Source organism: Numenius arquata, chromosome 2 (genome assembly GCF_964106895.1).
Source record: "Numenius arquata chromosome 2, bNumArq3.hap1.1, whole genome shotgun sequence".
Classification (NCBI taxonomy): domain Eukaryota; kingdom Metazoa; phylum Chordata; class Aves; order Charadriiformes; family Scolopacidae; genus Numenius; species Numenius arquata.
In genome coordinates this window covers 76,225,176-76,253,158 of record NC_133577.1, presented here as the reverse complement: position 1 = coordinate 76,253,158, position 27,983 = coordinate 76,225,176, and the positions used below count along the sequence as shown (strand labels likewise).

General features: G+C 49.7%; 1 protein-coding gene across 1 annotated transcript; it reads left to right on the top strand.

Annotated features, from left to right (window-relative positions):
* The first annotated feature begins 323 nt into the window (after positions 1-323).
* CSNK1E (casein kinase 1 epsilon) lies at positions 324-23,354 on the top strand. The gene is made up of 11 exons (XM_074144396.1): positions 324-537; positions 4,735-4,822; positions 10,802-10,912; positions 11,075-11,223; positions 11,976-12,204; positions 19,446-19,616; positions 21,275-21,423; positions 21,936-22,128; positions 22,224-22,363; positions 22,733-22,798; positions 23,332-23,354. The coding sequence occupies exons 2-10, from the start codon at positions 4,747-4,749 to the stop codon at positions 22,763-22,765; spliced, it is 1,251 nt and encodes a 416-aa protein (XP_074000497.1). The 5' UTR covers positions 324-537; positions 4,735-4,746; the 3' UTR covers positions 22,766-22,798; positions 23,332-23,354.
* Positions 23,355-27,983: the final 4,629 nt, after the last annotated feature.

The following is a 27,983-nucleotide window of genomic DNA, read 5'->3' as shown; positions in this document are numbered from 1 at the left end:
TGCCACGGGTGGGCTGTTGCCCCACTCTCCCCTTCCGAAAAAGGAGAAAGCTTTATGTGGGGAGCCCGGCGGCCGCTGAGGGGAAACGTCCCCCCAAAACCTACCCCGTGTGTGTGTGGGGAGGGGAAAGGGGGTGCAGGCCACCCTCCCCCCGGCCGGGTCTGAGGGTGGACGCTGGGCGGGAGAGCAGCGGGAACGGCGGCGGGCGGTTGCGCCTTTAACGGCGGGCGGAGGAGGAGGAGGAGGGCTGGGGCTGCGCTGGGTGACATCAGTGGGTTTGGCTCCGGGGCTCAATGGAAACTGGGTGAGCGCCGGGCTGTGCCGAGCACACGCCGGCTGGAGGGGACGGCGAGCGGGCGGGAGGCGGCAGGCAGCGCCGCGCCGCGCTGAGCCGAGCCGAGCCGAGCTGAAGGAGGGACGCGCCGGGCACGGCCGCCACCAGCCCTCCCCAATCCTCCGTCATCCTTCCCGCCGCGGCCGCCGGGCCCCCTGACAGCCGGCGGAGCAGCAGCCCCACACGGCTCCCTTCCCGCCAGGGTGGGTATGGGGGGCGCCCGCCTCCATCTTGGGGCGCAAACCCCGGGGGAAAGGCGGCCCCTCCGGCTCTTTGTGTGCGCGGAGGGAGGGGGAGGGGGCGGGGGAGGGGAGGGCAGGGCGCGATGCGACGGGACGGGGGGGACACGGGGGGGACAGCGGGGGACAAAAGCCCCTTTGTGGGGGCGCGGGGAGGGGGTCGCCCCCTCCGGAGGCGGCGGATTTGGGGGGGGCTCCCCCCATTCTTCCGCTTCTCCCCCTGCCTGGGCCCTGCCGGCGGGGCCGGGGCGAGCGGGGAGGGGGGTGCCGCGCCGTTGTCGGCGGGGGGCTGCGGGGGTCTCCCGTCGTCGTCCCCCCACCCGTGTCATTTAACACCCCCCTCACTCACTGATGCTCCTTGTCTCCCTTCCACAGCCCCCCCCATCGCCTGTTTCGGGGGTAGGGTGTCTGCTTTTTTATTTTTATTTTTTTTTGGGGGGTGTGTGTGTGTGTGTGTCAGTGTTTCCTTTTGTGAAGGGTGGTAAAGGTGGGGGTCGGCGGCCGGAGCCGGGGGGGGGACGACACACGGGGAGAAGTTCAGAGCCGTTCCCGGGGGTGGCTGCTTTTTGTTACCTACCCGGAAAAATAACAGCCCGGGTAAGGCTGTCTTCGCGTAGTGTTTTGCCTGTAGGGGGTGGGGGTGTAAGGGGACATATTTATTATGATTATTTTTTTTGTTCCCCCCCCTGTTTTCCTCTTGTGGCTATTTCTTCCTCAAATGTAGTCCAAATGCTCTGTCCGTAGGGTTTCTTCTCCCTCCTCCCTCCCCCTCCCCCCCCCCCATCTTATTTGTCGCTAGATCCTCTCCTTTTTGTAAGTGTGAAAGGGTCTGGAGGGGTTTGATGTTTTGCATTTCAATCAAAATGTGATTAATTTTTTTTTTTTTCCTCTTTTTTCCTTCCCTTTTTTTTTTTTAAGCCAGTTGCAATTATTGTTTTGCCAGCCTCTTCCTTTATTCCCTTCACACACACACACACACACACACAAAAAGCCATGTAAAGCCTTTATGGTCTATGGGCAAAGCAGCCCCCGCTCCCCACACTTCCCCTGAAAGCCAGAGCAGGGTGCTGGGCTCGGCAGCCTCCATTATGGAGCCGTGGGTTTGGTTTTGCCTCTGGCCTTTGCTAGCCAGGGCATCTTCTTACTCCCGAACCCCTCAGGTGGGGACCGAGGTGGCCCTCCTGTCGTGTATCGTGTCGTGTCGTTCCCCCCCCACCCCCCCACCCCCGAGATTGTCCCTGCATCTTCCGTCGCCATCGGTGCTGGCACAGCGGAGCGAGATCAACTCTATCGTGTGTTTATATAATGGCCTTTGTGCCTGTACGTGGGTATTTTATATTATATAAAAGGGGATTGGTGCAAAATGGTGTGTGTGTGTGTAAGCAGCGCTGGCGGCTGGATAGTAATTTTTTTTTATTATTATTTTTTTTTTTTTTTTGAGGCCGTGTAGTATATTGTAGGTGTCTGTGTAATGTTGGGTATTCACGTATGCAAGCGCTCATGCAGAGCACACACTCGCTTTGAGGTTGTATGTGTGTTAATCCCGTATGGAAAACTAAATGGTTTAACTAAATGATTGCCCTGCAGCCCCTGGGATCGCTGCCTTGGCTGGAGAGCGCAGGAAGGGTGGCAGGGCAGGGGGGGTTAAGCCCGCTGGGAGGGAAGGATGGCTTTTTGAATTTTACACGTATAAATAATATAGAGAGAGTAATAAAATTTTCATATGTAATAATATAAATTCTATACGTAAAATTTTCTTTCTTCTTGTAATAGTAGACCTGAAGATCAGATGATAAGGGTGGAAGCTGTAGATGGTGGGGGTATGTGTGTGAAGTAGAAGCAAATGTGGTGGATGTTTGAACTCCTGGAGCAGTTGTTGAGGGGGTGGGATGTGTTTGTCCTGCCTGCTCCCCTGCCCGTGAATCCAGGCTGTTGCTCTCTGGTTGTCCTCCACCCAGGTTTTCTAAGCACACTTGTGTGTGTGTTGCGGGGGGAGATAAGGCAAAATGACAGCTGTGCGAGACCCATGATTTTTCACTCCCATTATCCTGCTTCCCCGCTTCCACCCCCTCGCCCTGGAGCATTTTTCAGATTCCCCTTTGGAGCCTGTTGCTTAATCAGCCTAGAAGGGCTGCTGCCTCGCTGTGCGAGAAACCCTTCTTAACCTGGCTCCTGCCTGTCCCAGAAGGGTGGGACCAAAATTTCGGCTTGGGACTGTGGGGTGTTGCAGAGCAGTAGCCGCTGTGCCCTGGTGCAGAAGGGGACCTCACCGAGACCTGTTGCCCGGCCTCTGTGGCTTGCTTGGCTGCGGTTGCCCCGGCTGGGAGTTGGATTGGAGTGGAAGTGCTCAGGGTTCGCAGGCCTGGGTGAACGTGGCCATGAAGGAAGGAGGTTCCAGAGCCTGCCTCTCTGACAGTGGTGTGACGGGTTCCTGGGGACACAGACCTTTGATCGCTTATTGGAGTAGGAGTGTAAGCAAGTCAGATGTATGTTAATGTGGTTATACAGAACAGCAGGCAGCGGATAAAAATCATGTCTCTTTGCTGCGCCCTCACCCAGGTACGCCTGCCTCCTGGTTTGGTTCCCAAGGCTCTGCCTACATTCCTTGTAGTAAGAAAGTCAGAAATAGCCACAGGGTTTTGTAGACTTTAGACGCACAGAAACCCACATGCATAAGTAAATACTAGGTGAGGGGACTCCACCTCCAAGTGTTTTGTGTGTGGTTTCTGGTGACTGGAGCTCTGCTTTCAGGGTTCACAGTGTCCCCTGAATGCCTTGATAGGATTATTTCCCCGCACTTCTCTGCGGCCCATCCGTTCCTCTTTCTGTAATCCCATCTCCTGGGGCAGGAGAAGCAGCTCTGGGTTTATAGTATGCCCAGAATCCTGTAGCTGGGATTATATTTTTTTTGTGCTTGTGTCTCACAAGGCCATTCCTCCCTCCTTTCCTTCGGTGATACTTCCTTCCCACTGAGCTCCAGCAAGGGAAAGTTCCTCTCACCTACTTGTGAAAACATGAATCATTCCTCACCTTTCCTGTCCCCAACAGGCTCTGAGTCTGCATTCTGTACGCTAATAATGTGGCAGTGCATAAATTAGGAGTGTGGCAAATCCCTCTAAAAGGAGCCGTCTTGGGAAGAGCTGCAGTTTCTGGAATAAGTTGGTGGCCATGGAAGGGGCAAGGGAAAAGGAGCTGTTTAGGGGGGAACTGCTGTTTGTTGAGGTGTTTGCAGCAGAAGTTGAGGTTGGCAAGGAGAACAAACTCTGTGGCTGTGGTCCTTCCACCTAGTTGGTTTTCTGTAGAAGGTGAGTAGGCTAAGCCTGGGCATGTCGATTGGGTATAGCAGGTCAAAGGGTTAGCTAATCACCTCAGGTAAAGGGATGAGGAAAGGCCTGAGCTGCTAAAAACAAACAGTCAGCACACCTAGGTAGGCAAGAGAGACAGAGAGGCTCAGGTAGACCAAAGGAGGAGTCTGTGATCCCATCAGCAGAAGCGTGTGGAGATAAGCAAATGACATTCCTAGTCAGTGTGCACCTTGCAGGGTTCAGTTTAGTGAGATGTCTCCTCCCTATCCCCTGTGCTGGCCCCTGCCTAGGGGCGATGGAGTCGCTTGCTCCTGGCAGTCTGTCTGTCTCTCGCAGCCCTTGGGTCCTGTGCTTCGCTGCTGCTGAGGTGCTGGTCTAGGGCTGGGCCAGAGAGCGCTCCTTCTCATGGGGTTTATTGTGCATGTGCTTTCTGGTGCCTCATGTGGTTATCACGGTCCAGGTGCCAGGTACTGTAGGTTACAAGGAGCAGTACCATCTCACTTCACAGTAGTATAAAGCAATCACCCACTGAAACCTTCCTAGGAGAGATTTCCTGCCCTCTCCCAGTCTCTGAACAAAATGGTGGGGAAGAGATTCAATCCTTCTTCGTTCCCATAATGGGAACAAGGAAAGCATACTTGAAAGGGTCATGTTCCTGCAGCGTTTCTAGCTCATGCTGTCCCTGGACATCCAGGAGGTCAGGAGAGGTGATAGAAGCCATGTAGTAAGTGAAGTATTTCAGGATTAAAAACTGTACCCAGCCTCTGGGTGAAGTGAGGAGGTCTCTTCTGGAGTCTTGCATGATTCACTTCCTGTTTCTGCTCTGACGCTGTGTTTTCTGTGCTTTTTTTCTCAGCACGACTGAACCATGGAGCTTCGAGTGGGGAACAAATACCGTCTGGGCAGAAAGATTGGCAGCGGTTCGTTTGGAGACATTTACCTAGGTGAGTGTGAGTCTCTGTCCTTCCACCTGCAAGGTTGTTTTTCTCAATTGCGTCATTGTTTTGGGGTTGTTTTTCTTTCCTGTTTGGTATTTGTGGGAACCATGTAAGGGTGGAGGGTGGTGGAGACAAAAAGAGCTTCAAGGAGTAGTGCTAGTTGCTGCCAGTCTTCTGATGGCAAAGAAAGTGGGATGAGCTCAGCTTTGCCTCACAGGTATTGGAGAGACAGTGGTGTTTGATCAGACTGATTTAGATTTGGACTGTTCAGAGCACATTTGTCATACACCCTACTCCAGCTCTCTCGCTTCCTTTTCTTGAGCTTGGGTGTGGGTGGGTGGTGGAAATGGCTGTTCCTTCAGGGTAAAAGGAATAAAGTTTTGGGAAGATCGGTAGTGGAAGAGGTGGTCTGTCACCTGTGAGAGAGGTCTGAGACCATGAGATGTAAAACAGGTCAGAGAGGCTGGCCTGGTTAAAGTCCTGGGGCCTAGATCTGTTGGATCTGTAATGGGATTTAGAGTTAATGTCTGGAATGACCTGAGCTGGGAGCTCAGTGGACAGAGCCCATGAGACGCTAGGTTTCCTCTTACCACAGCAGGTCACTTGGGGAGAAGCTCTTCCAAGCCAGCGTGCTGATGTGTAGATATGTTCCCTGGTGCTTTACCTGCTGATGTTTTTATTGGCTCAAACTGTGTGGGGCCAGAGTGGTGAGACTACCCAGTAGCCTGATTGATCCCTCTGTGAGAGCTGGTGTGGCTTTACCTGTCATCTAGGTCTCACCTCTACCTGTTTAGCTGTAGTCCTGCAGGACAGCAGAATGATTTCCCGCTCCCTTCTTGGTGTTTGCACCCTTTGGGTACTTACAGATGGTTGTCAGGTGTTTCTTGACTGTTAATGTGCTTGGTTGAGTTGTAGTTTGCTTCCCAGTACGTCCACCACTCCTCACTCTTGCTGCTCCTCTGATTTTTCCCAGTTTGTCCATCTGCTGAGCAGTTTGGAGCCTACACAGCATTCGAGGTATGGCATTTCCAGTGCCTGGCAGTGAAGGGCTACCCTTGAGTGATCTGTAACGTGATGCCTCTGCATAGACTGCTTTGGGTCTCCTTGGCTTCCCCCATCACCAACACTCTTATCAGGTTGCAGAATTGGCCTTAGCACACTGTCACCTGTATTGTAGGAGATCTCTTCTAGGTTCTGCAACATCTTCCCATCTCTCCCTGAATTCCTTTCGTTGAATACCTCTTGTTCAGATTACTTTTCCCTGTGTTTGTAAATCACCTTCTGTTTTCTCCCTCTGGCTTTTATCTCCAGTTCCCTCTTGCTTTATTATTCTCTCTTGATTGGTGTTGGCAGCCTCTCTTGATTAAGTATCCTGTGGGAATCATCACTAACAGGCTTTGTTGCCACCTTTATCCAAAGCATGAACAAAGATGATAAATAATGGACCTGGGATCCTAATTCCACTGTATGTTGCCTTTACTGCAGCCTTCTCCTGTATGTCACTCCTCTGTGGCCCTCCAGCCAGTTAGTGTTTCAGGTGACAGTGCTTTTAATTCCCAGGTCCTAAGGATTGAGGGGTGGTAGCCCAGACACAGCATTTTTCACCTGTGCTAGAGCTTGAAGCCTTCCAGACCGTCTCTAGGACAGTATAAATCGTTGGGGTCTTGCAGAACATCTAGGGTACATGCGGAGAAAGAAGGGGGTAACTGAATGGCAAGGCCTGTTGCTGTATTCCTCTGCACCACGTAACAGGTTGTCCACCTGTGGAAACGGGGCATGCGAAACAGGCTCTGGTGAAGGGGTTGTGCCCGCCTTGCCTGTAACCAAACAACGTGAGAGGTAGAGGAAGCCCCAGTGCCCTGGTGTGGTGAGCACAGCAGGATCCTTCAACTGCCAAGTTCAACCAAGTTACTTGAATGCAGTATCAAAGCCCTTGTGATGTTCATTGAGGTGCAAGCCAGAGTGTTTTGAAGCAGTGATAGCGAGACTTCTTGGAGCCTGGGTGACTCCCCAGCCTGGAGGGATTGGGCATGTAGTCTCTGATGGTGCGTCTGGAGGACACTTGTGCTTATGCTATCCTCTCACGGTCTGCTCTGCAGACAGAGGGACTCATTCACGAGGACTTCTGTCCTGCACTGGCTTCACCTCACAGTTCTCTCTCTTGATAATGGTGTGTGTCATGGTTTGGGCCTCAAACCAGGACAATGTGGAGACAGAGCGGAGGACAAGCCTTGTCTGTCTCTAAAAGCGAGCATGGGCAAGCCGGATTTGTCCCCATCTTCTCTCTTGCAGGATGTTAGTACCTTCAGCTGCTCTGTGACCAGTGGGTACTGTGTGCTCTGCTGCTTGGGATTTGTTTTGGGGTTTTTCCTTTCAGAAGGAAACTTGAATTTCTACATGGGCAGACACAAAGGATGGTCTCCTGTTAATCCTCAGCTGGGGCTTAAAGCACAATGCCTTGCTTCCATGCCCTGCCTTGGGGGATATTCTCCCCACGGGTTCTTGGGAAGGTGGGAAGTGAGATTGGGCTGCCTGTGGGACTTGGCTAGCCCATTTGCCTCTAAAAAAGCTCACTCAGGAGAGCAAAATCCAGCTTGCAGAGGAATTGCTGAGACCTTTGGGCCGTCGAAGGAGAGGTGCTTTGTCAGAGGTGTTGGCCGAGGGGCAGGGCAGGGTTGCTGGATGTGGTAGGAGTCCCACCAGGCTGGGGTGCACTGGAGGGGGACACGGGTGGTGGAGAGGAGCTGGGGAGACAAAGCATGCTGGGACCTGCCTTGGCTGGGGACAGTTCCTGGTGGCAGGCTCCTCCCTTGCTGGGAGGGGAGTGCCTTCCCTTTGTTTCCTGGCCTGTTAACTCTCTCTCGCCCTATCTGACTTCTTCCATCTGTTCCCAGCCCTCCTTTCTTCCCCTGCCAAGCTTGGTGAGAGGGGAGTGGGGGGCTGTGCCTGTTGGCTTGTCTGATGCGCAGGGAGGGTGGCGTTTATTGTATCAGACACGCAGCAAGGCTTCTGCTCCGAAAAAGATCCTGTTTAGCTGGTGACATCCTCCGTCCCCAAGGCCCGGTTTCAAACAGCTCGCGATGAATGAGTTGAATTTGTGCAGCCCCCACAGCGGAGTGAGACTGGGGGTGGATGTTAGGAATTATCCCCAATCCTACATATGTCTCTCGAGTGGCTGAAGGCTCTGCTGCGTTTGGCTGAAATGGGAAGGGAGCAGAGAACTGTTGCTTTTGCAACCTGTATCTTTAAAAAAGATGGTGGTTAAAGTGTGGAACAAAGGATCAGAGAGACTCCTGCCCTTAGATTCCCTCCTCACTTGTGGTGGTTTTGGTCTGGGTAGATTTCTATCCAAGAAATGGTAGAGGGAGCAACCTGAAGACATAGGGGAGTTTGGGGAGGGGCTGAGCCTGAAGTGTTCACTTGGTGACCCCCTCAGCAAAGACTAACTCCTCATTAGGTGTGATTGGTCCTACTTTTGCTGTTCCAGGCCACAGGGTTGTCTCTTCTTTTTCTAAGAGACTAACACCTGTTTTTGGGCTATGAAGAGCGTGGGGCTGAAGGCCATGTTGATCATTTGAATGGCATATTCACATTATGCAGAATCTAAGTTTTCTTGATGCTTACCCCTCCTTTCCCTTTTCCTGCTTTACATGCTCACAGATAACACTCCCCACCTGCAGACAGCCTAGTAGGTGGATGCATCGTCATCTTCCTAAACACGCAGGGTAATGTGGAGATGAGAACTCATTCATCTTTCCACTGTTCAACTTCGGGGAGTAGGGTTCATTCGAAATGCTAATGCTGCTGCTGCCAAAAGTTAGCAAGACTTATCATTGTGTGTTTGTCAGCAGATGGACTAGGAGAGGGAAGAATACCCTCAGGGAACAGACAAGAGAGCTGGTGCAGAGCATTTGGAGGAAAGTCTTCATAAAGGCAGGGAAAAGAGAGAAGGGAAAGAAGCGCTCTTATCTTTTGGATGTCCTGGGTTTTTCATACTGAGTGAGAGCCAGTGATTGAACTGATCTTGATTGAACTAATTTAAAAGGTAGATACTAGTTCAGGCACATGTTCTTATTGTGATCTGAGCCCCTTTTCCTGCTCTTTTCCTCCTTACACTCCTGATGCTTGTAAGGAGGGTCCTGTGGTGGAGTATAGAGAATGTACAGACTTGTTTTGCTGCCAGCAGTTTTTAAGTGGAAAATGCCAGCATCTTTCCAAATGTAACCATTGGACAAATGGCTCTAGCTCTCAGGATGGCTTTTCCCCTTTCCCTTCTCCTGGATCTTGAGTAAAAACCCTTATTAAATTCATCCCATTGCTTCTCCTTCCCCTCCCTTGGAGCACCCTAAATAATTCCTCTCCCTCCTTAGTGTTTACAGCCTTCAAATATTTGCAGGCTGTTGTCATGTCCCATTCTTCCTCCCCACCCTTCTTAGTTTTATCTCTTGTCTATGTTACATATTTAGCTCTTTTAATCTTTCTTAGTAAATCAATCCCTCTAGGCCCCAATCATTTTTGTTCTTGTGTTACAAATTCCTAGCAGCTTGTCTGTCTCGACCCCGTGCTGTAGTATCTAGATGACGTCTTTTTGCTAACAGGCAGCTTTTGGCTAACTTTGTGTACATGCCAGAACTCTTCAACAGGAGATGGATCTCCTCAGGATCTAGAGGGAGAAGGGCTGCAGTTGTGTGAACATTTCCTTTTTGTCTTTGGTTCCTGGCTCTGGATGTGTTATGTGAAAGAGGATGGATGGAGAGATCTATCTGCAGCTGTTCTTGTGGACTCTGAAAGTCATCACATGGATCAAGAGGCATGAATTAACCAGACCTACCAAACTAGCTATAGGATATCTACAAAAAAATCACCTTTGACTCCAGATTATGTTTGGCATGCATGTTCTGGAGAAGTTTATTTTATGACAGTGTTCATAAACTTATCATGATTGGAGCTGCTCTCTGATTTGTGTTTGAGTGCAATTTTTAATAGTTTTAATAGAGGAAGGGCTTGTCTGTGTGTATGAGGCAGGCATGGGAGGGGGGGGAGAGAGAAGCACGTCTTGAGTGTCATTCCCGTGACCTGTGTACAGATCTTCATTCTTTCCATTTTAGGATGATGTGAAACATCTGGAATCCTCTTGGCTAGGATGAGAGAAAGACCAGCCTGTTACTCCTTTGACAGTGCACTTTGGGACCAGAGTGCTGACTTTTGTGGCTGGCAGCTCTGTTCTTTTCAGAAAGAAGCATATGGGGTGATGGTTTTGTGTCATCGCAGACTATCTATCAATACCTTCAACAAAGGCGTCTGAGTAACTTAATTCAGTACCGGATTCAGTTTATATCTTCACGCTTCTAATTTAGGATATAGCAAATGTTTCTGTGTTGGCAAAAGATAAAGGTATTATTAAAGCCCTCAGGAGAGGGAGAAGCTGGAGATTTGGGAATTGTCTATATTGAGCAGGTCAGGGCTGTGGAGACACCAGAGGTAGCTGGGAATGTTAGCAATGTCTCCTCCTGAACTAATTGGCTCTGTTGAAACAATGTACCTAAGGTAACCAGTAATTTTGCTCAGGAAGAGGTACTCTGTATCACTGCCTGAGGGGCTGGCTTGGGTTCAGGGACTAGGTTTATGATCAGGGACAGCTAAAACTTCCACTCAGTTTTGGAACTGAGTACATACAGATTGACCTCCTAAAGTCTGGCACTTCTAGAGATGACGAGGCAATTAACACCTTGTGGGACTGTTGGTCTACCCTGGCTGCAGGATCAGAGGTGGTTTCCTTTTCATGTGCCTTCCTCTGGGCTTGCCTTTGCAAATGGCAGTGCTGGAAACTCTGTATGAAGTTGAAGTGACTGAATCTCATTTCTGTCACAGAGGATAAATTTCAGGGCAAATCTTAAGGTTTTACCATCTGTATGGGCTTTGTTAAAATTGTTTAGCTTCAGTGGAAGCTTGCACAATCTTCATTTCACCCTCATTTATATGCAGGAGCCAATATTGCAACTGGTGAAGAGGTGGCCATCAAACTGGAATGTGTCAAAACCAAGCATCCCCAGCTCCACATTGAAAGCAAGTTCTACAAGATGATGCAGGGAGGAGGTGAGATGGGGAGGAAAAGATGGGGCCGGGGGAGTGGTTGAAGAAGGAAATTATTCTGGAGGGCCTTAGAAAGGAAAAGACTTGGTGTTGCATATGAGCTTCTCAGTAGGGGATGCAGCAGTTTTTCTCTGTTCTGTGGGCTTAATCTTTCTCTTTCCCCAGTGGGTATCCCCTCCATTAAGTGGTGTGGAGCAGAGGGGGACTATAATGTCATGGTGATGGAGCTCTTGGGGCCCAGCCTGGAAGATCTCTTCAACTTCTGTTCCCGCAAATTTAGTCTCAAGACAGTTCTGCTCCTGGCAGACCAGATGGTGAGTTTCCTCTGAAGCATTTGTGCCTACTCTCCTTTTCCATGCCTTCTTTTTTTTTTTTTTTTTTTTTTTTTTCCCCTTCTCTCCCATCCCCTCTGCTCAAAAACTGCTACATCCCAGGCTTTTTTCATTTAGCAGCAAGTGGCTGCCAGGTTTCTATTTCTTGATAAAGCTGGGGGCCTGGAACTTAGGCACTGCTGGCTTTTCTTGATCTCTACCCCTCCTTCCTTTTCCTGGTTCTCACCCTGTATTAACATTGAATGCATTAGCTTTTGCCTGTGTGATGAACGACTGGCATTGCTACCTATCTCGACTCAGCTGCCTGTGCCCTGGGTTTAAGACCCTTAACTGATCTGGACCCTCTCCTTTCTCAGCCTGGCTAAGTTTGAAAGTTGACCTATGTCAATACTGAAGCTCAAAGTTTTAGTCCATACGAACTTGCTTCCCATCCTTCCTTGTGGTGCTAATGGTGACCTCCCCAGATGGAGGACTGGGCTGGTGTGCATGGTTGAATTCCATCTCCATTCTTCATTCCCAGATCCTTCTATGTCCAGAGGATGTCTTTTTCCTTGGTTGTCATCTCTGATGTTCTCTGCAAAATGTCCCTTTCCCTGCTCTGACAGGCCACTGTCCTAGACAGGGTACCTTTTTTTTAACAGATGCAGTTATGATAAGTTACCTTCTCACTTGTCTCACCACCTCTTTATTTTTTTTTTTTATTTTATTTTTTTTGTTTTATTCCACCTCTCCAGATCAGCCGTATTGAGTACATTCATTCCAAGAACTTCATTCACCGGGATGTGAAGCCAGACAACTTCCTTATGGGCCTTGGCAAAAAAGGCAATCTAGTATACATCATTGATTTTGGTTTGGCCAAGAAGTACCGAGACGCTCGGACCCACCAGCACATCCCTTACCGGGAAAACAAGAATCTGACTGGCACAGCCCGTTATGCCTCTATCAACACCCACCTGGGAATCGGTGAGCCTGCTGTTGCCTCTTGGTGGGGCTTTCCAGGGGAGGTGGCGTGTCCCCAGAAGGAGGGGGTTGGGTTCTGTGCCTGGCTCCTCTGCTGACCTGTGTGGAGATGGTGGGCAAATAACTGTGAAGGCCTGTGTTACCTCACCTGCCTTTTGTGGCACTCTGAGCTCCTGAAGGCAGAAGTTGTCTACCAGTGTGTGTTTGTGTGCTGCTTAATACAGTGGGGCCTATTTAGCAGCAAGGCTGTGACCTCTCTGACTTTACTGCTGCTAACTCTGCCTTGTGCAGTTTTTGCCAGCTGATTAGATATATAAAGGAGTCATTGGCAGGCACTGAGCCTTCAGAGATATGTGCAATTGCAACCTCTCTTGTTGACTCCCGAGTGCTTTCATCAGTGGTTATTCTGTAGCTGTCAGAGCTGGAGGATACAGGCCCACTGCAACATGGTCATAGTCCTGTTACCCACCACTGAGGATGGGGACAGCCATGTGCTGGAAGTGTACAAGAAGATGAAGTAAGGGGAGGCTTCCTCCCCTTACTCAGATGGACATCTGAGTTTTGAGGATTGGCTGTCGTGGACCTTCAAAATACATGTGTGCCTGTGAACCATGCTGCCCTGTTCACCACTGCAACTTTAGGGAGGTAGGGCTCTGTCCTTAGTGTCTATGGCTAGAACCATGGGGGTAAAACTAGGCTGGGAAAGAGTGCTGAGAGTTTAGACAGGTCTTACACTGGTGATGGCCATCCTCCCAGGCTTTGTAAAAACCTTGTGCAGGTTAGTACTCACTGCACTTAAACCTCTTGAAGTCGCCCAAACTCCTGTCCTGGGAATGAGCCCCTGGTGCACAGCGCCTGGTTGCTGTGAGGAACAGAGGTGGAAATCTTTTGCAGTTTTCTCTTCTGTTCCCTGACTGGAAACTTCTCTCCAGTGTGTGACCTCTTTCCCCTGCTAAACTTTGGGTAAACTTTGTCCACAGAGTGAGGCTTTCATAGTTACTGTGGTGTCTGTTCTGAGTGGGCTGACTTGGTTCTGCTACTGATTGGCAAATCTAAAGAGCAGAAACACTGGAGCTGCCCTGGCTGTGGACCCAGAAAAGTAGCTGCTGTGCTCGCAGCTCAGTTTGTATCTCAGGGAGACCTTCTTCTGAAATGTGTAAGATGAGAATTTGAAAATCAGAGCAGGGAACTCTGCGAACTCCAGCGAGACCTGGACAGGCTGGAGAGCTGGGCAAGGAAGAACCTCATGAGGTTCAACAGGGAAAAGTGTAGGGTCCTGCATCTGGGGAAGAAGAATGTCAGGCACCAATACAGGTTAGGCGTGGACCTGCTGGAGACAAGTTCTGAAGAGAAAGATCTGGGGTCCTGGTAGACAGCAAAATGACAATGAGCAAGTAATGTGCTCTTGTGGCCAGGAAGGCCAACGGAATCCTGGGCTGCATAGGGAAGAGTGTGGCTAGTAGGTCGAGGGAAGTCATTCTCCCCCTCTACTCTGCACTGGTGAGGCCACAACTGGAATACTGCATCCAGTTCTGGGCTCCCCAGTTCAAGAGGGACAGGGAACTACTGGAAAGAGTCCAGCGAAGGGCAACGAAGACAATTCAAGGATTGGAGCATCTGCCTTATGAAGAAAGGCTAAGAGAGCTGGGACTCTTTAGTCTGGAGAAGGGAAGGCTGAGGGGAGACCTTATTAATGCTTATAAGTATCTGAAGGGTGGGTTGAAGGAGGAGGGAGCCAGACTCTTTTCAGTGGTTGCCAGTGACAGGACGAGGGGCAACGGGCACAAGTTGGAACATAGGAGGTTCCACTCAAATATGAGAAAGAGAGTTTCTTCACGGTGAGGGTGATAGAGCCCTGGAACAGGCTGCCCAGGGAGGTTGTGGAGTCCCCTTCTTTGGAGATTTTCAAGACCCACCTGGATGCAGTTCTGAGTAACATGCTCTGGGCAATCCTGCTTCGGCAGGGGAGTTGGACTAGATGATCTCTATGGTCTCTTCCAACTCTAAAAATTCAGTGAAATTCAGTGAACTCAAACCTTTAACAGCTTCCACAGGATTTTGTGTCCTCATTCTTCCTAGGGAAAGTTTCCCATTCTTCCCTCTTGTAGATGGTTTCTCAGAAATCTGGACTTGATCTGCAAAAAATAAAGCAGTTTCCCCACTGTCTTCCTTGCTCAATACTGTATAACTATAGACTGAAAATGCGTTATTTATATCGAAATGGGGAGTGTTGTGTGTTGAGAGTGGGCTGTGATCTCCTGACCTCTTCCATGTAGTAAAAATAGTTCTCATAGGGCTCTCCAAGTTGGTCTTCTGTATTTTGGCTTGGCCTGCTTATATATAACTGCCTCTCCATTGAATTCTCCGTCAAGATTTCCACAGCCATGGTAACTGTCACAAGGAGACATGCACAAAATAATTCTCACTACTATGTCTGTTGATACTTTAGTGTTTGCTTGCTCTGTCTGAACTGATCACAAGAGGCTAAATGGCTGGTTGTGGGGTTGTTATTTCTTTTTGAAGGACTTTATTATTCTTCCCACCCCAACTCAGCCCTTTACTACTGGTGCTTGGTTTGTGCATCAGGAAGAACAAACACTGTTTGAACACTAATCTGAGGGCAAACTGCATATGCCATCGGTCTGAGCGCAGCCGTCGTTCTCTTTATGCCCTTTGCTTTGGGAAAGTCTGGGTGTGAATCACTCTGCGCAACAGGTCTCTGGTGTATTATCTCCATGTTGCAGATAGTGTCCCTGAATGGCATAAAGGTTACATGGCTTGCCCGGAGGAAAGGGGATTGGGGTGTCAGGGTTGCAGCTGGGGTTCCTGTTTCTCAAGACCTTGCCACAGGGTGTATGACAGACACGTTTGTGAGTTAGCAGCGTTGCCATGGGAACCATCACTCAGAATTTTTTGACTTTTCAGAGACTGAATTCTCTGTCTTAATGTTACATTACTGTAGTTTAGGGAGAGGGAAGGAACCAGGTGCCGGGGTATTCGTGTGACAGGAATAGCAAATGAATAAATGCCTTTATTTGAATGTGCAAGCTAAGGGTTGGGCATTCCGATGTCTGGAGGAAACACATTCTTTTCCCAGTGACCAGGGGGAAAAAGTAGGAGGCGAGATTGGGGAGGATTTCCACAGCTGGAGACTTGCTGTTGGGGGAGTCATTGGACTGTGCAGGCTTTGGTTCACGCATTCCAGTCAATTTTCACATGCTCTGGGGATGAGAGTCCCTTGCACCCTCTGGAGCTTGTAAAGTCTGAAATAGATGCCCAGGGGTGCCCAGGAGACAGTCTTGGAAGAAGCCTGGTGGGCTCTGTCTGGATAACAGGGGGCTGGGAGCAATTCTTCCCCAACGCATGTCCTAGATGGCATCAGTGTAGGCTGTGCAGAGCATAAAGTTATTCTGCTCATCCTGCCCTCTGTCACCCGTTCTGCATTTTTGTGTGGTTTTAAAGGCTGTTGCCATGCAGTGGGGAGAGAAAGGGGAAGTGTGGTCCCAGCATGTGCAAAATCAGATCTGAGTCTATAGTCAGGAAAATGTTGCTTTGTTAAGACTGCTTCCCCCAGTGAAGACAGCTGATTTCTAGGGCGTCCTCCATGGGAACAACATCGCTTTGGATAGGATCAGGGTGAGGGGAGGCATTGTCCTGGGCGACCAGGAGGCACTTAGCACTGCAAACAAGTTTTGTCACGAACCTTGCATCCGAGGCAACCAGTCCTCAGTCTCCTGTCTTTGCCCAAGCATGTCTTCCCCAGGTAGCTCACCATCCTGCTACTCACCCCTGACTCAGCTCCTTGTGGGGACCCTGCTTTGGGAATGGAGTGAGGGTGCGGGCTGGCTGGGAGCCTCCTGGGAGCGGGAGGGAACTGGCACCAGTTGCTTGTAGAGTGGGCTGGGTTTGATGTGGGATCATGCTGGGTTGAATGGGAAGGCTACCTTGTGTTTCATGTTGGAAGGGGTTTTGCAAGGGAAGGAGGAAAGGATGAGTGTCCTGTAAAAGTAGCAGTCCCTTGTCTATTGTAGGAGAGCTGAGAAGCTGAAATAAAATGGAGAGAGGAAGTGTGATGTGGTGTCACAGGTCATGACGGTAATCCCGCTTCTGGACTGACTTGTTCTGGGCATGCATTGACGTCACTTCTGTTTCTCTTTCTCTTCTCAAACTGTAAAGTGAGATCTTTTGCCTGCGTCCCAGACGTGCTGTGAGAGTTAGTCAACAATTATCAAGCTTCTAAAAGTAGAAAGTTGTGATGTTAAATAATGTTTCTTTGGTGTGCGGAGGTGAACTTTTTTTTCTAACTAATTAACTACTCCACTTTTCGCTGTCTAATGTTGTCTGGTATCCTGTGGCTGTTGGTATATGAGGCCAGGCCAAAAAAAAAAGAAAAAAAAGAATTTGGAGATAGCTTAGGGACATGTAATAGTAACTGAAGATGAAACAAAGAAATGGGATGTATGAACTGTTTTTCTTCACTGTCATCCAAGGATGATTCATTCAGGATCTTGTAGTTAGGGTTAGAGGTGAAAGACAGCTACAGTGTTTTCAGGTAGCTTGACAACTGTGACCCATCATGTTGGTGCTTCAGGCTCCTCATGGATTTGAATCTCACTGAAATTGTTGAAGTGGGCTACAATGACCACACGTACCTAAGAAATGATACTTCAGGGGTGCAACACAATCAGATATTTATCATTCAGCATTTTAATAACTGGTTGTCCTGCTTGCAGTTATTTTTCCTTGATCATATTGCTGTGTTAAGGTGTAGCTAAAGTGTGTTTGCATGCATGTAATGGATACTAGTGAGCTGCCCAGTTTGGTTTTGTAACCCCTCTCCTTGCCTCCAGTAAGGACATGTAGCATCCACCAGTGACTTCAGTCTCCCTAACCTCAAGTCTCCAATTCTGGCCTTCCCCAGTTCACTAGGACTGTGCCTAGACGTGTTTGCAGAACATCTCCTGTTGTTCTGGATGGGGCTGGTAGCTGCGCTAAAAGCTGCTGTGCTCCACACAAATGGAGGTGTGTGGTCCAGCCTACCTTAAGCAGTGTGGAGTTCAAGCAAGATTTTGGAGGCAAGATCCGGATTTATTTCTAAAAGGCTGATTTTTAGCTGTTAGTAGGTTTCGTGTAGGTAGAAACCCAGTGGGTTTCTCTGGTTCCTGCCCTGCCTTTCCCTACTCCTTTGAGGCGCGCTTCCATGCTCCAGACAGGGAACCCACAGTTACAGGCTTTAAAGCTACAGCATGAATAAGTTGAGTGCTGGCAAATTGCAGGATTTAGGTTACCTTTGTCACCTGTGCTTTCAGGCCCTGGATGTGCATTCTGGCTCCCATTTCCACAGGCCTTCTGTCTCAGGATGTAGGTCATTATCAAATATTGTTTAGTTTTATTTATTTGGTATGTGTGGTGTGTAATCGCAGCCCTCTGAGAGTACGCATATCCCAGCCTTAGGCTAAATGCAAAACTGGGGGTTTCTTTTCCCTTCTCCCTTCAAAGCATCTAAGCGTCTCCCAGCCAGTCCTGTAGTTATCTTTGGCAGCAGCCTGATAAGATTAGGAAGTATTAGCCCCTTTAAAGTGTGCAACTTGAGGCAGTAAGTTAGAGAGGTCAAAAAATGCTGTTACTTCTACATGCTCCAAGTATGACACTTCGAGGATCTGCATGTCTGCCTTCTTCTCTACTCCTGTCTTGGAACATGAAATTGTTATGGCATTACATGTGCTGTGAACCAAAGGGAACCCAAATCTCCTCTCAGTTATGGAGGGCTGACACCCTCCTTTTCTTCTGCAACCACAGTGCTTTCCCCCCCCCCCCCCCCCTTAATATTTTTAATTTGCCAAGTCTTAGTCCTCAAAAATACTAGGAGGTTATGAGAGGCATGCAGAAGAAGGGCCCATGGTGACCCACAACTTGCATTGGTACACGTGGGCATCTAGATCTGTGACCTGCTACAGCTATTCCTATGTCAGGATTCAGTTCAGCTAGCAAAGTAAGGGGTAGCTGTAACAATCTCCTGGCCTTTGGATGGGGCAGGTGGTAGCATGTAACTGATACTGAGAATTAACCCACAGACCAATACATAATCTGCAGCATCTTCTAGGACATGGCACTGAATCCAACAAAACGTAGCCATATTTTGCCCCTCTTATCTGTGTAGGTTGTTGTTCTCCTCAAGATATAAAGTGCTTTCTTCATGGTTTATTTTATTTTTGGGAGGGAACAGGGGCAAGGGCTTCTTGGCAAAATCTATAGATGAATTTGTGGGCACGTTGAAGGAGCTGGGAGGAGTTTCGCAAGTTAACCAGTCAACACTTTAAGTTGCTGAGATTCTGTATCAACTCTGTCTTGAGCTTACTTGCAACTTAAAATGGCTTGGCCATTCCAGAGAACAAGTTCAGTGTGGAATGTTTTTGTTTGGGAAACAATTTTTATTTTTTTTTATTTTATTTCATAAATAAGCCTCTAAAAGCAGGCCCTTACAATGGCATATTAAGGGCAACCCTTGCTCTGAAGTAGAGCTGGTAGTGATTGATGCCAGTTACACAGTCATTCCCCATTTGGAGGGGAACCTTTTGTTCTAAGTATACCTCTCAATTCATGCCTCTTTTCTCCACAGCTTGAAAAAATGCCACCAGTCCAGAAAGATATTTGCACAGCATTACATGTTAGGCTTCTCTAAACTATCAACAAAGTCGTTTACCACAAGAAGGGGTCGCTAGTTCCTCATTTTTTTTCCTGTGTAAAGAGTTTCAGCAGGTTAATTAGAAGATGTGTTTGAAAAGGTTGTGTTTGGTTTACCTCTCCTAGCTTTGTCTTTCCCTGACTACCTCTGCCATGACTAATCCCCAGGGTGAAGTATCATTCTGGGTGGAGAAGTGTAGGTGCCCTTCCTCTAGGACTGGGAAGAGGAGAGGAGGCAGTCTTGCTGCAGCACTTCTTGAGCTGTTGAATTCTTGTGTGAATTAAGGCTTGTCCAAGTGAGGAGGTAGACAGAGTAATTATTCATTTATGAAGTGGGTTGGGCTGTATGGGGAGAGGAGCGCTTTAACTCTGGCAGTATGAACATCCCTGTGGGAATTTGTACTGGAATGTCTTCTACAAGTTTGTCTATCCATACAAATCTACCAAAGAAGAGAGAGGGGTTGTTTCTTTTGTTCCGCGTTCACCTCCAAAACTATGTGATTGCCAAAGCGGTTTTGGTTGTTGCTCACTCCTTGCCCCTGTGTAACTTCCTCCCACAGAACAAAGTCGCCGTGATGACCTGGAGAGCCTGGGCTATGTGCTCATGTATTTCAACCTGGGCTCGCTGCCCTGGCAGGGCCTCAAGGCTGCCACCAAGCGCCAAAAGTACGAGAGGATCAGCGAGAAAAAGATGTCAACGCCCATTGAGGTGCTCTGCAAAGGGTACCCTTGTAAGTGCTCCCATCTTGATGGCTGTCCTGTCTGGTGCATGGCTTGCTCTCCTGCTGAAACCCCATGAAGTTTTGAGTCCTGAAGGGCAACGCGCAGTACCCCCAGACCAGGGTGTGGTGCTGACACCAGTCATGAGAAGGTTAAGAGACCAGTGGTGATACCATTCTGGTTCAGAAGTGGGAAATGTGTTTTTTTGGAGAGTCGAGCCTTGTGTTAGTAAGGGCATGAGGGTGCCAAGAGGGATCTTCAGGATCTCAGAAACAGTCTGGAAGGGAGGCGGGCAGTGAGCTGAGAAGGTGTGCTGATCATCCTGAGTTATTCTGGATAATGAGGACGAAGGCCAACTGTAATGAATCCCAGAAATAACCAGGCAATGAAGTGGTAAGTGCAGTTCTTTGTAGGTAAAAGTAGAGTAATGTATGTGAGGGGAGAGTAGAAGGCTTGGTCCTCATCTCACATGCAGAATAGTAGGCTCTGAGCTGACCAGTGCCACTCACCAATGCGCTGTTGCAGCTACAATATTTGTTTCTGTGAAGGCATCAACTTTGCACTTAGTGGCTGCTGAGGGAAGTGGATCAAGTTTAGGAATTACTAGGAAAGAAAAAAGCACAACCAGTGTGCATAAAGCCATGGCCCGCTAATACTTTGCTTGCACTCTGCAGCTCTGGTCCATCCCACTATTTCAGAAGGGATGCAGTAGAACTGGAAGAAGGTCCAGGAAAGGGCCAAAAGGGTGAGCAGAGGTGAGGTGATTTTTAAACAAGAAACAAGCGAGTGGGCTGTAACCTGGAAAAGAGGTGGTTAGAGAGGTGATAGAAGTCTGCACTCTCACTGTGCCTCCGGAAGTTTGGATGGGAGTTGGTTATTTGGTGGCTCCAGCTCTTGGATTGGAAGAGAAACAAAGTTGGTTCCTGACAGCTTAAAAACAATGTGGTTCTTCACTCAGCCAGTAGCAGATGTGTGGAACTCCTTCCCAGAAGATGATGTGGGTTGTTAAAGCTTGCAGGAGTCCAAGGAGAGATTGGATAGCTACATGGAAGAGAGATCTGCTGAGGGTTATTAAATAATTAAAAAGCACATTCAGATCAGGAAGTTCCCTGAGGTGAAAATAGGTGGGAACTGGGATAATGTCAGTCTAAGTGTTAGACTTGCTTGCCATGGTCTTTCTCTTCTGTAGCTGCCTACTTCTGGCCACTGCTCAAGTCAGGCTGCTGGACTAGGAGGACCTCTGGTCTGGTCTGAGCTGAGCACAACTAGTCTTTCACAATTCACGTCCCTTCCTGTCTGTGGTGTTCCTCTGAACTGCATTGGTCATCTTCACACCATGTAGGCCTGGCTTCCCAAAGCTCATCTCAACCTGTTCTTTAGGGCTGCATTCCTACTTACCTTCAGCAGGCTCTGTGACTTGGTACCTCTTGCTTGAAGAAGCAGACAGAAAAGAGATGCATGAGCATTTCCTCTGATAAAAACAGGGGTGAGATCTCATCATCACCTTTGGCCAAAGCACTGCAACCATCAGGCTCTGATTTCATTGCACAACTCTGTGTGCCATCCGGGTCCTGCACACTGTGGTGTGCTGAAAGGCTGTGGTGGCTCTGTGGCGGGACCAGGAGGTTTGGATGGTGTTCAACAACCAGCTGTTCTCTGCTCTCTCCAGCTGAGTTCTCAACGTACCTCAACTTCTGCCGCTCACTGAGGTTTGATGATAAACCAGACTACTCATACCTGCGGCAACTCTTCCGTAACCTCTTCCACCGCCAAGGCTTCTCCTACGACTACGTCTTTGACTGGAACATGCTTAAATTTGTGAGTGTGTGTGGGGAAAAGGCTGGAGGGACAAGGGTTGATTCATGTCATAGAGATGGGGGAGGAAGGTTGAAAACTGCCTGCCATTTGTTACTTAACCCTGGTGAGCAACTTAACAAAGGGGACCAAGTAGAGTGAAAAGAGGCAGAGTTACTTGGTGGTGCTAACTGGGGGTATAGCTACTGTTGTATTAATGTGTCTGACGGAGCATGTGATCTATAGCTACAGGTAGGTGGAGACAATTTTTTCAGCAGAGAACTATGTTTGGAGGTGGGACACAGATGTGGACTGCAATATCAGCTGTAGTACCATATCCTTTCGTCCCTGTTTCTTCATGAAAGATAATGAGGCCCTCTCTGGGTGGATTGGAAGGTGGTGGTGGGAGAACATGTTTTGGGGATGGAGCTCCACTTTCTTGGCATGATGGAGCACTGTGTGTTTTCTGTCCGGGGCTGCTGCTGTCTCTCCTGCCTGACATCCATGTGTGGAATGGGGTTTTCTCTTGTCCCCAGGGAGCAGCCCGGAACCCTGAGGATATGGATCGGGAGCGGCGAGAGCACGAGCGAGAAGAGAGGATGGGGCAACTCCGAGGTTCAGCCACGCGAGCGCTGCCCCCCGGCCCACCTGCCGGAGCCACTGCCAACCGTCTCCGTAATGTCACCGAGCCCATGGCCTCCACCCCCACCTCCCGAATCCAACAGTCCGGTGAGTGGGGTGGGAGAGCTGGGGGAGGGTGCCACCCTTATTGCCACCCAAACTATTGACTGATACTCTTGTCTCGCGTTTCTCTGCCCCGACAGGAAACACGTCCCCCAGAGCAATCTCAAGAGTGGACAGGGAGCGGAAGGTCAGCATGAGGTTACACCGAGGAGCTCCTGCCAATGTCTCCTCATCTGACCTCACAGGGCGGCAAGAAGTGTCACGGATTTCAGCATCACAGGTGAGTCCCTGCTGTGATATTCGTGGCCTTGGCCTGGATGTTCCAGAAGGACTAAGGGCCCCACAGCAGTTTTTACCTCATCTGCTGGAGCTCGCATGAGCTTCTACAGTGTGGTGAGGGGAGTAGTACCGGGTTATGCCTTGCCTCTTCAGTTACGTATTTTCTGGAGGCCATGCTCAGTACTGTCTTAGTTCTTTGCTTGGAGTAAGCCTTCATCATCTTCCAGACCACAGTGGTTTGGAGAAGTGGAACAGTAAACTCTTGGGAGGGAGGATGTCCTGAGAGAACTGTGCAGCCACTCTGTTTTGGTGTCCTTCATGCGTTTTTATTCCTCTCCATCCCTTACCTATTATTCCTCTTCTTTTGTAGACAAGCGTGCCATTTGATCACCTTGGGAAGTGAGGAGCAATTGCCACTGGACCAGTGTTTGCTTAGGTGAGCCCCTCCTTGTGCCTGGGATCCGCCAAGGAGAGAATTGCTGGCATTAGGGATTAGGTTAAAGCTTTGATGTTGGTGTGGAGGATTGGTACGTTTCCTTTCCCTTCGCTTTACTTTGAGATAGTTTTTGGCTTCAGAGGGAAAAGTAAAGCTGGCTGCCAAAGCCTTGGGGGGGATGGATTATCTTGGGTTTGAGCGTAGCTTCCATTTCTCCAGGAGGATAGGAAATGTGGAGAAGGTAGCTGGGCTGGGGGGGCTATTTCGTTAGTTCCTAATGAATGCTTTTCTGGCAGTGTGATAGGGGTGGGGAGGCAAGTGCTGAGCGCGTAATCAAGTGTGCGAGACTTTGCACAGCTAGGGAGTGCCTCTTGTAGAGGAAACAACAGCAGCTGGAGAAGGTGACTAACGGGTGGCAGGAGTGCAGAAGAAAGGGCTGATTTGATTTGTTACACTACAGTTGTCATTGGAATTGCTGGGAACAGCCTTTTTGTCTAATGTCCTCTTTCTTTTTTTTTTTTTCCTCTTTTTAGTGTCTTCACTGTATTTTTCTTTTAAAAAACAAAAACCCCAAAAAACAAACAAAAAAATAAAAAAGACAAAAAACCCAACAAAAAAAAAACCCCAACAGAATTTCTTTTTGCCAACGACAAGGAATCGAGCTGTGCCCCTGCGCTGGCGTGAGCTGTTCCGAGAGGGCCACCTGCGTCCCCCAGCGTGAGCGAGCGCCTCCGAGAAGCTGACGACGTGGGAGCCCCCCCAGCCCACTCTGGCCCTACCGTTGCCCCACACTACTTACCCCCAGCTCCCTCTCCTGACTCTCTGCTCCTGGTTTTGGTTTCTCTCTTTTTTTTTTTTCCCCTTCTTTTTCTTCTTGGATATCTTATCTTCTGCTTTTTTTTTTTTTTTTTTTTTTTTTTTTAAATTTTAAAATCATATGGTTTCTAGCCATATAAATTTTAACTTGACTCTCCTTTTTTTCTTCTTCTGAGGACAGGGGATGGTGGGGGGACTGGGGTTTTTTTTGTTGTGTGGTTTTTTTTGGTGGGGTTTTTTTTTTTTCTTTTTTCCCAGGAGCCTTGTGGGCCAGGAGGGAATCAGATTCCAGCCACACTTGATGGTAGAAGTCTGATTTTTATTATTATAACAGAATTTATTTTCTCAAGCATTAAATGATTTTTAAGCTGTGAGGGGAATTGTGGCAACGGCCTAATCATTGACTTGGGCTTCCTTTCCTCGGGTGGCTTCTCTGCGGGTTGTTTTCGGCCGTCGGGAGGAGTGCCAGAGTTCCCTGATCCGAGCGGTCCTCACGCGCCGAGGGATCTCTATGGAGAGGCACCTGGTCCCATGGAGGATGGGAAGGCTGGAGCTGAAATACAGGGAGATGAGAACCCACTTCCCATCCCTGCAGCGGGGTCTTTTTTTTTGGTCTGGCTGTGCGTGTTTTTCTATTTTATTTTATTTTTTTCTAATTAAAACTTGTTTTAATTCCTGCGGAGAGAGCGTGGGACTTGAGGAGAAGAGAGGGGCACACAGAAACTGGAGTTTGGTGTTCTTTCAGAGCGACGGCTCTTGCTCTCTCCTTCCCTCATGCAACCCCAAGTTAAGATCCACCGTACATGCACAATCCCTTCCTACCCTCTCCCACCCATCTCCCCGCTCTTTCCCCCTCTCCCCCCCTCCCCCCCACTTTAGTTGTTTTTAAATATAATTTAGGAATACTCAAGCTGCTTTGTGGCACTTGGGGCTTTGAAACACAATGATCACCACTGCGACCTATGGCCTGTAGCAGACACACTGTCACTGTAGTGTGGAGCCGATGGGTTGTTGGCAGGGCGGGGAGGGTGGGGGTTAGTCTTTGTTTTGTTTGTTTATATCCTTTCTATTTAACACTTTGTTTTTCCTCCCTATTTTTTTCCTAATTTATTTACCCCTCTTACTGTCTCTCTCTTTTTTTTAATTAAAGAGCAAAACTTTTTATTACTTTGTAATTTAAAAAAAACAAAAAAAAACCTGAAGAACTTTGGGGGGGATTTTGTACTTTTTTCCTGTGTAAATATTGGACTTTTTTGAGCTTTATCGTGGTTGTTAATTTGAAGTAATAAAGTAGAAAATGATAAAGTGACACCAGCATCTGTCATTTTTTCCTTCCCCGGCATCCTTGCTGGGAGTGATGTCTTAACGTGCGGGAAGCCCTGTCTTGCAGCCGAACCTGTTCCTGAGTTCCAGGAACGAGTTTGATGAGAATTACTGGGAAAAAAAGGCAGTGGGCCGGAGCGCCTAAAAATAAATCTGAGCTGATCTCTGCAGTTGCAGCTTTGGGAAGGTGAGAGCTATGTGAAATCCGATTCAGGATCTCTCGGTTCCTGGACTTGAGCCCCTGGTGTCCTGCGTGTCTGGCCTTCAGGAGGAGGATGGGACCATTCCATGCCGTCAGCTTTGAGCGTGCACCGAGCGTGACAGAGGTGGACCCTGGACTTTGTATTTTCTTCTGTCCTCAAGCTTAAATCACGGAGGAAGGGGAAGGAGAGGGGTGGGAGCAGCAGCAAACGTGCTGAGCATCTGCCAGCAGCAAATACGCTGAACTCCCTGTGCTCTGGTGTCTGCGCTGGTGGGGCTAGTTTGGATTTCTCCTCCTTTGGGTGCCTGACCCCTCTGGCTGTGAATTACTAAATTTTAATGCTGGCTTATTTCTAAATCACTGCTCCTGTAGTGCTTCCCTGCGTTATCCAGAGGAGAGGCCTGTTTCTTGCAGGCTGTGTAAAAACTTCTCGAAACTGATTTTTTTCAGAAACACCTGCTGGGAATAAGTGGTGGATCTCGTCGACTTGGCAAATTCCTCCCAAGCCTCTTCTCTGCCAGCTGAGCAGGAAGAGCTGCTCCTTTGTTTCCAGCTCCTCGGATGAGAAGAGTCGGAGGGGAGGGGAGGGAGGAGGAGGGTGGTGTTGGTCCTGCCTCCATTTTGAGTGCATTTTGGAGGGGTCAAAATGAAGTTGGACTTTTTCCCCTTCTAAATCATGTTTTTCGGTGAGGAAGAGGAGCACCGCTGCTGAGGTGGAAGACGACACCCATCTCTGTGTGGTGCCTTTGCTCTGCCACGTACGTGGCTGTGGTGGAGCCTTTATCTGGCTGGCTTCAGGAGAGGTCCATGTCTTTTGGGTAGAAGCTCTCTTTTGTGACGGGAGGGAAGTGCACCTCCATTTTGGGAGATACGGGGATAGCAGGTCTATCTCTTGCAAAAGAAGCGGTCAAGCACCCCTCTAAAGAAGCAGGAGAAGGTCTCACCGAGACTTTCTGAGAGGATATCACCTCCTCCCGCAGCTTGCTTCTGTGTTAAAGTGTTTTTCAGGGCTTGGTTTGGTTTTTTTTCTTTTTTAGAGTTTTTTTTTTCTTTCTTTTTTTACATTGAAAATCCATTGTTCTGGCTTCAGCGGAGGTACGGCTTTGGTTCCCGACACCTACACGTGTGTTTTTCCTCGGTATTTCAGGGAAAAAAGCCCTGAGGTGCCTGCTCCAGGTATCTCAATCTTCCCGAGGGCAGGGCGGCCCCTTTAAGAGCGGGATGGTTACGTCATCCTGTTCTCCCGCCGTCCCGCCTCCGCCCGCGCGGTGCGGGGGAGTGGGCGTGGCCTGGCGTGCCGTGCGCAGGCGCAGAGGGCCGGGCTGGGCCCGGCGTCGCCATGGGCTCCTGAGGCCCTCAGCGCCCCCGCGCCGCTGCCGGCGCCCGCGGGGCAGCGGGGCAGGGCCTGACCCGACCCCTCCTCACCCCGACGGGCCGAGCCGAGCCGAGCTGAGCCGAGCCGAGCCCCGCCCGCCCGCCGGGAGGTAAGACGTGGCGGGAGCGACGTGGCGGGGGCAGCCTGGCCGCCGAGCCGGGGCGGTTGCGGTGGGCGCGCGGCGGGCCTCAGGGGCCGTGGGTGGGGGTGCCCGGTGAGGCCCACGCAAACTCACCCTTACCTCAACCCCCCTGCATCGCCACGGTGTGGCCGCCACCTCCTCCTCCCTCCCTCCCTCCCTCCCAGTCTCCCCCTTCCTCGATCCCCCCTCCTCCGCCTCCTCCAGTTCCCCTATGTGGCCCGCAACGATCCCCTGGTGCGGCTCCCCCAGCCTCATGGCCCCCCCGGTGTTGCCCCCCAGCCTTCCTCCCATTCCCCCCGTGTGCCTTCCCATCCCGTCTCGGCGTTCCCCCCCCTCCCCCCTCATGCATCCCTACAGTGTGCCCCCCACATCCTCCCCCTGTCCCCACATCCACCACGCATATTCTCCCTGCGTGGCTTCCATACGACACCCCCACCACCCCGCCCCGCGCTTCCCCACAAGCTCCCAGTGCAGCCACCACAATCCCACCCCCCCCACCACCCCCGCCGGTGCAGCCCACGCAGTTCCTCCCCACTCCCCAACATCACCCTGCTGCAGCCCACCCAATCTCCCCCTGCATACACACGCGTTGCCACATGCAGCCTCCTTTCCCCCGGGTGCTGCCGTGCTGCTCAGTGGCGTTGGGTGGGTGTCACTATCTGCAGGGATGTGTTTGTCCCCATGAGGGCTGGGAGCACAGTAGACCCCAGCAGTGTGGTGGGCACCGGGCTCTTGTTTGCTGTGCTTCCCCTGATTCGGGCTGGATGGACTGCCAGACACTGTATTTGTGACTGTGTGCTGATGTGGTAGGTGTGTTTCTGTGGAGGAGCCTGTTTCTGTGCCTGTGTGCTCCTCCATCGCAGGCAAGTTATGATCGGTCTTGTTTGGATGCTCACAGTGGCTTGAAATTTCAGTTGCTCCGTGAGGGCTAATTCAGTCTTGGCAGCTGCAACGTGTAGCGGAAAGAGGACTTTAGGAGAACGTGTGCTTGACTGGGCTCTGATGGATTGTGATCCAGGAAAGGGACTGGAGTGGTTTCAGGGACAGCTCTATGAAAGCTGCCTGGAACACCACGAAGCTGTCAAGAGTGGGAGGAGGAGGAGTGGGAAATCTAGAGGAAATACTGAAGATGGTTCCGCCTTGTAGAGAGTTTGAAACAATTCTTGCCACGTAAGGAGCTTGAACAGGAGTAATTATTGAAGACATAGACAGGCTTTCCCAGAGAGAAGACTGTTTGCCTCAGTTTAAGAGAAAAATAGAAGGCATTGATCAATAGTAGAGCGAAGGCTAACAGGATGAATAGACATGTCTGTTTCCTATCCTGCAA

What these genes read in the sequence shown, in the direction of transcription:
- CSNK1E (XM_074144396.1), top strand. Translation starts at nt 4,747, where the DNA reads ATGGAGCTTCGAGTGGGGAACAAATACCGTCTGGGCAGAAAGATTGGC. An exon ending in GTTTGGAGACATTTACCTAG is followed by an intron (nt 4,823 to 10,801) that starts GTGAGTGTGAGT and finishes ATTTATATGCAG; the next exon opens with GAGCCAATATTGCAACTGGT. An exon ending in ACTGGAACATGCTTAAATTT is followed by an intron (nt 21,424 to 21,935) that starts GTGAGTGTGTGT and finishes TCTTGTCCCCAG; the next exon opens with GGAGCAGCCCGGAACCCTGA.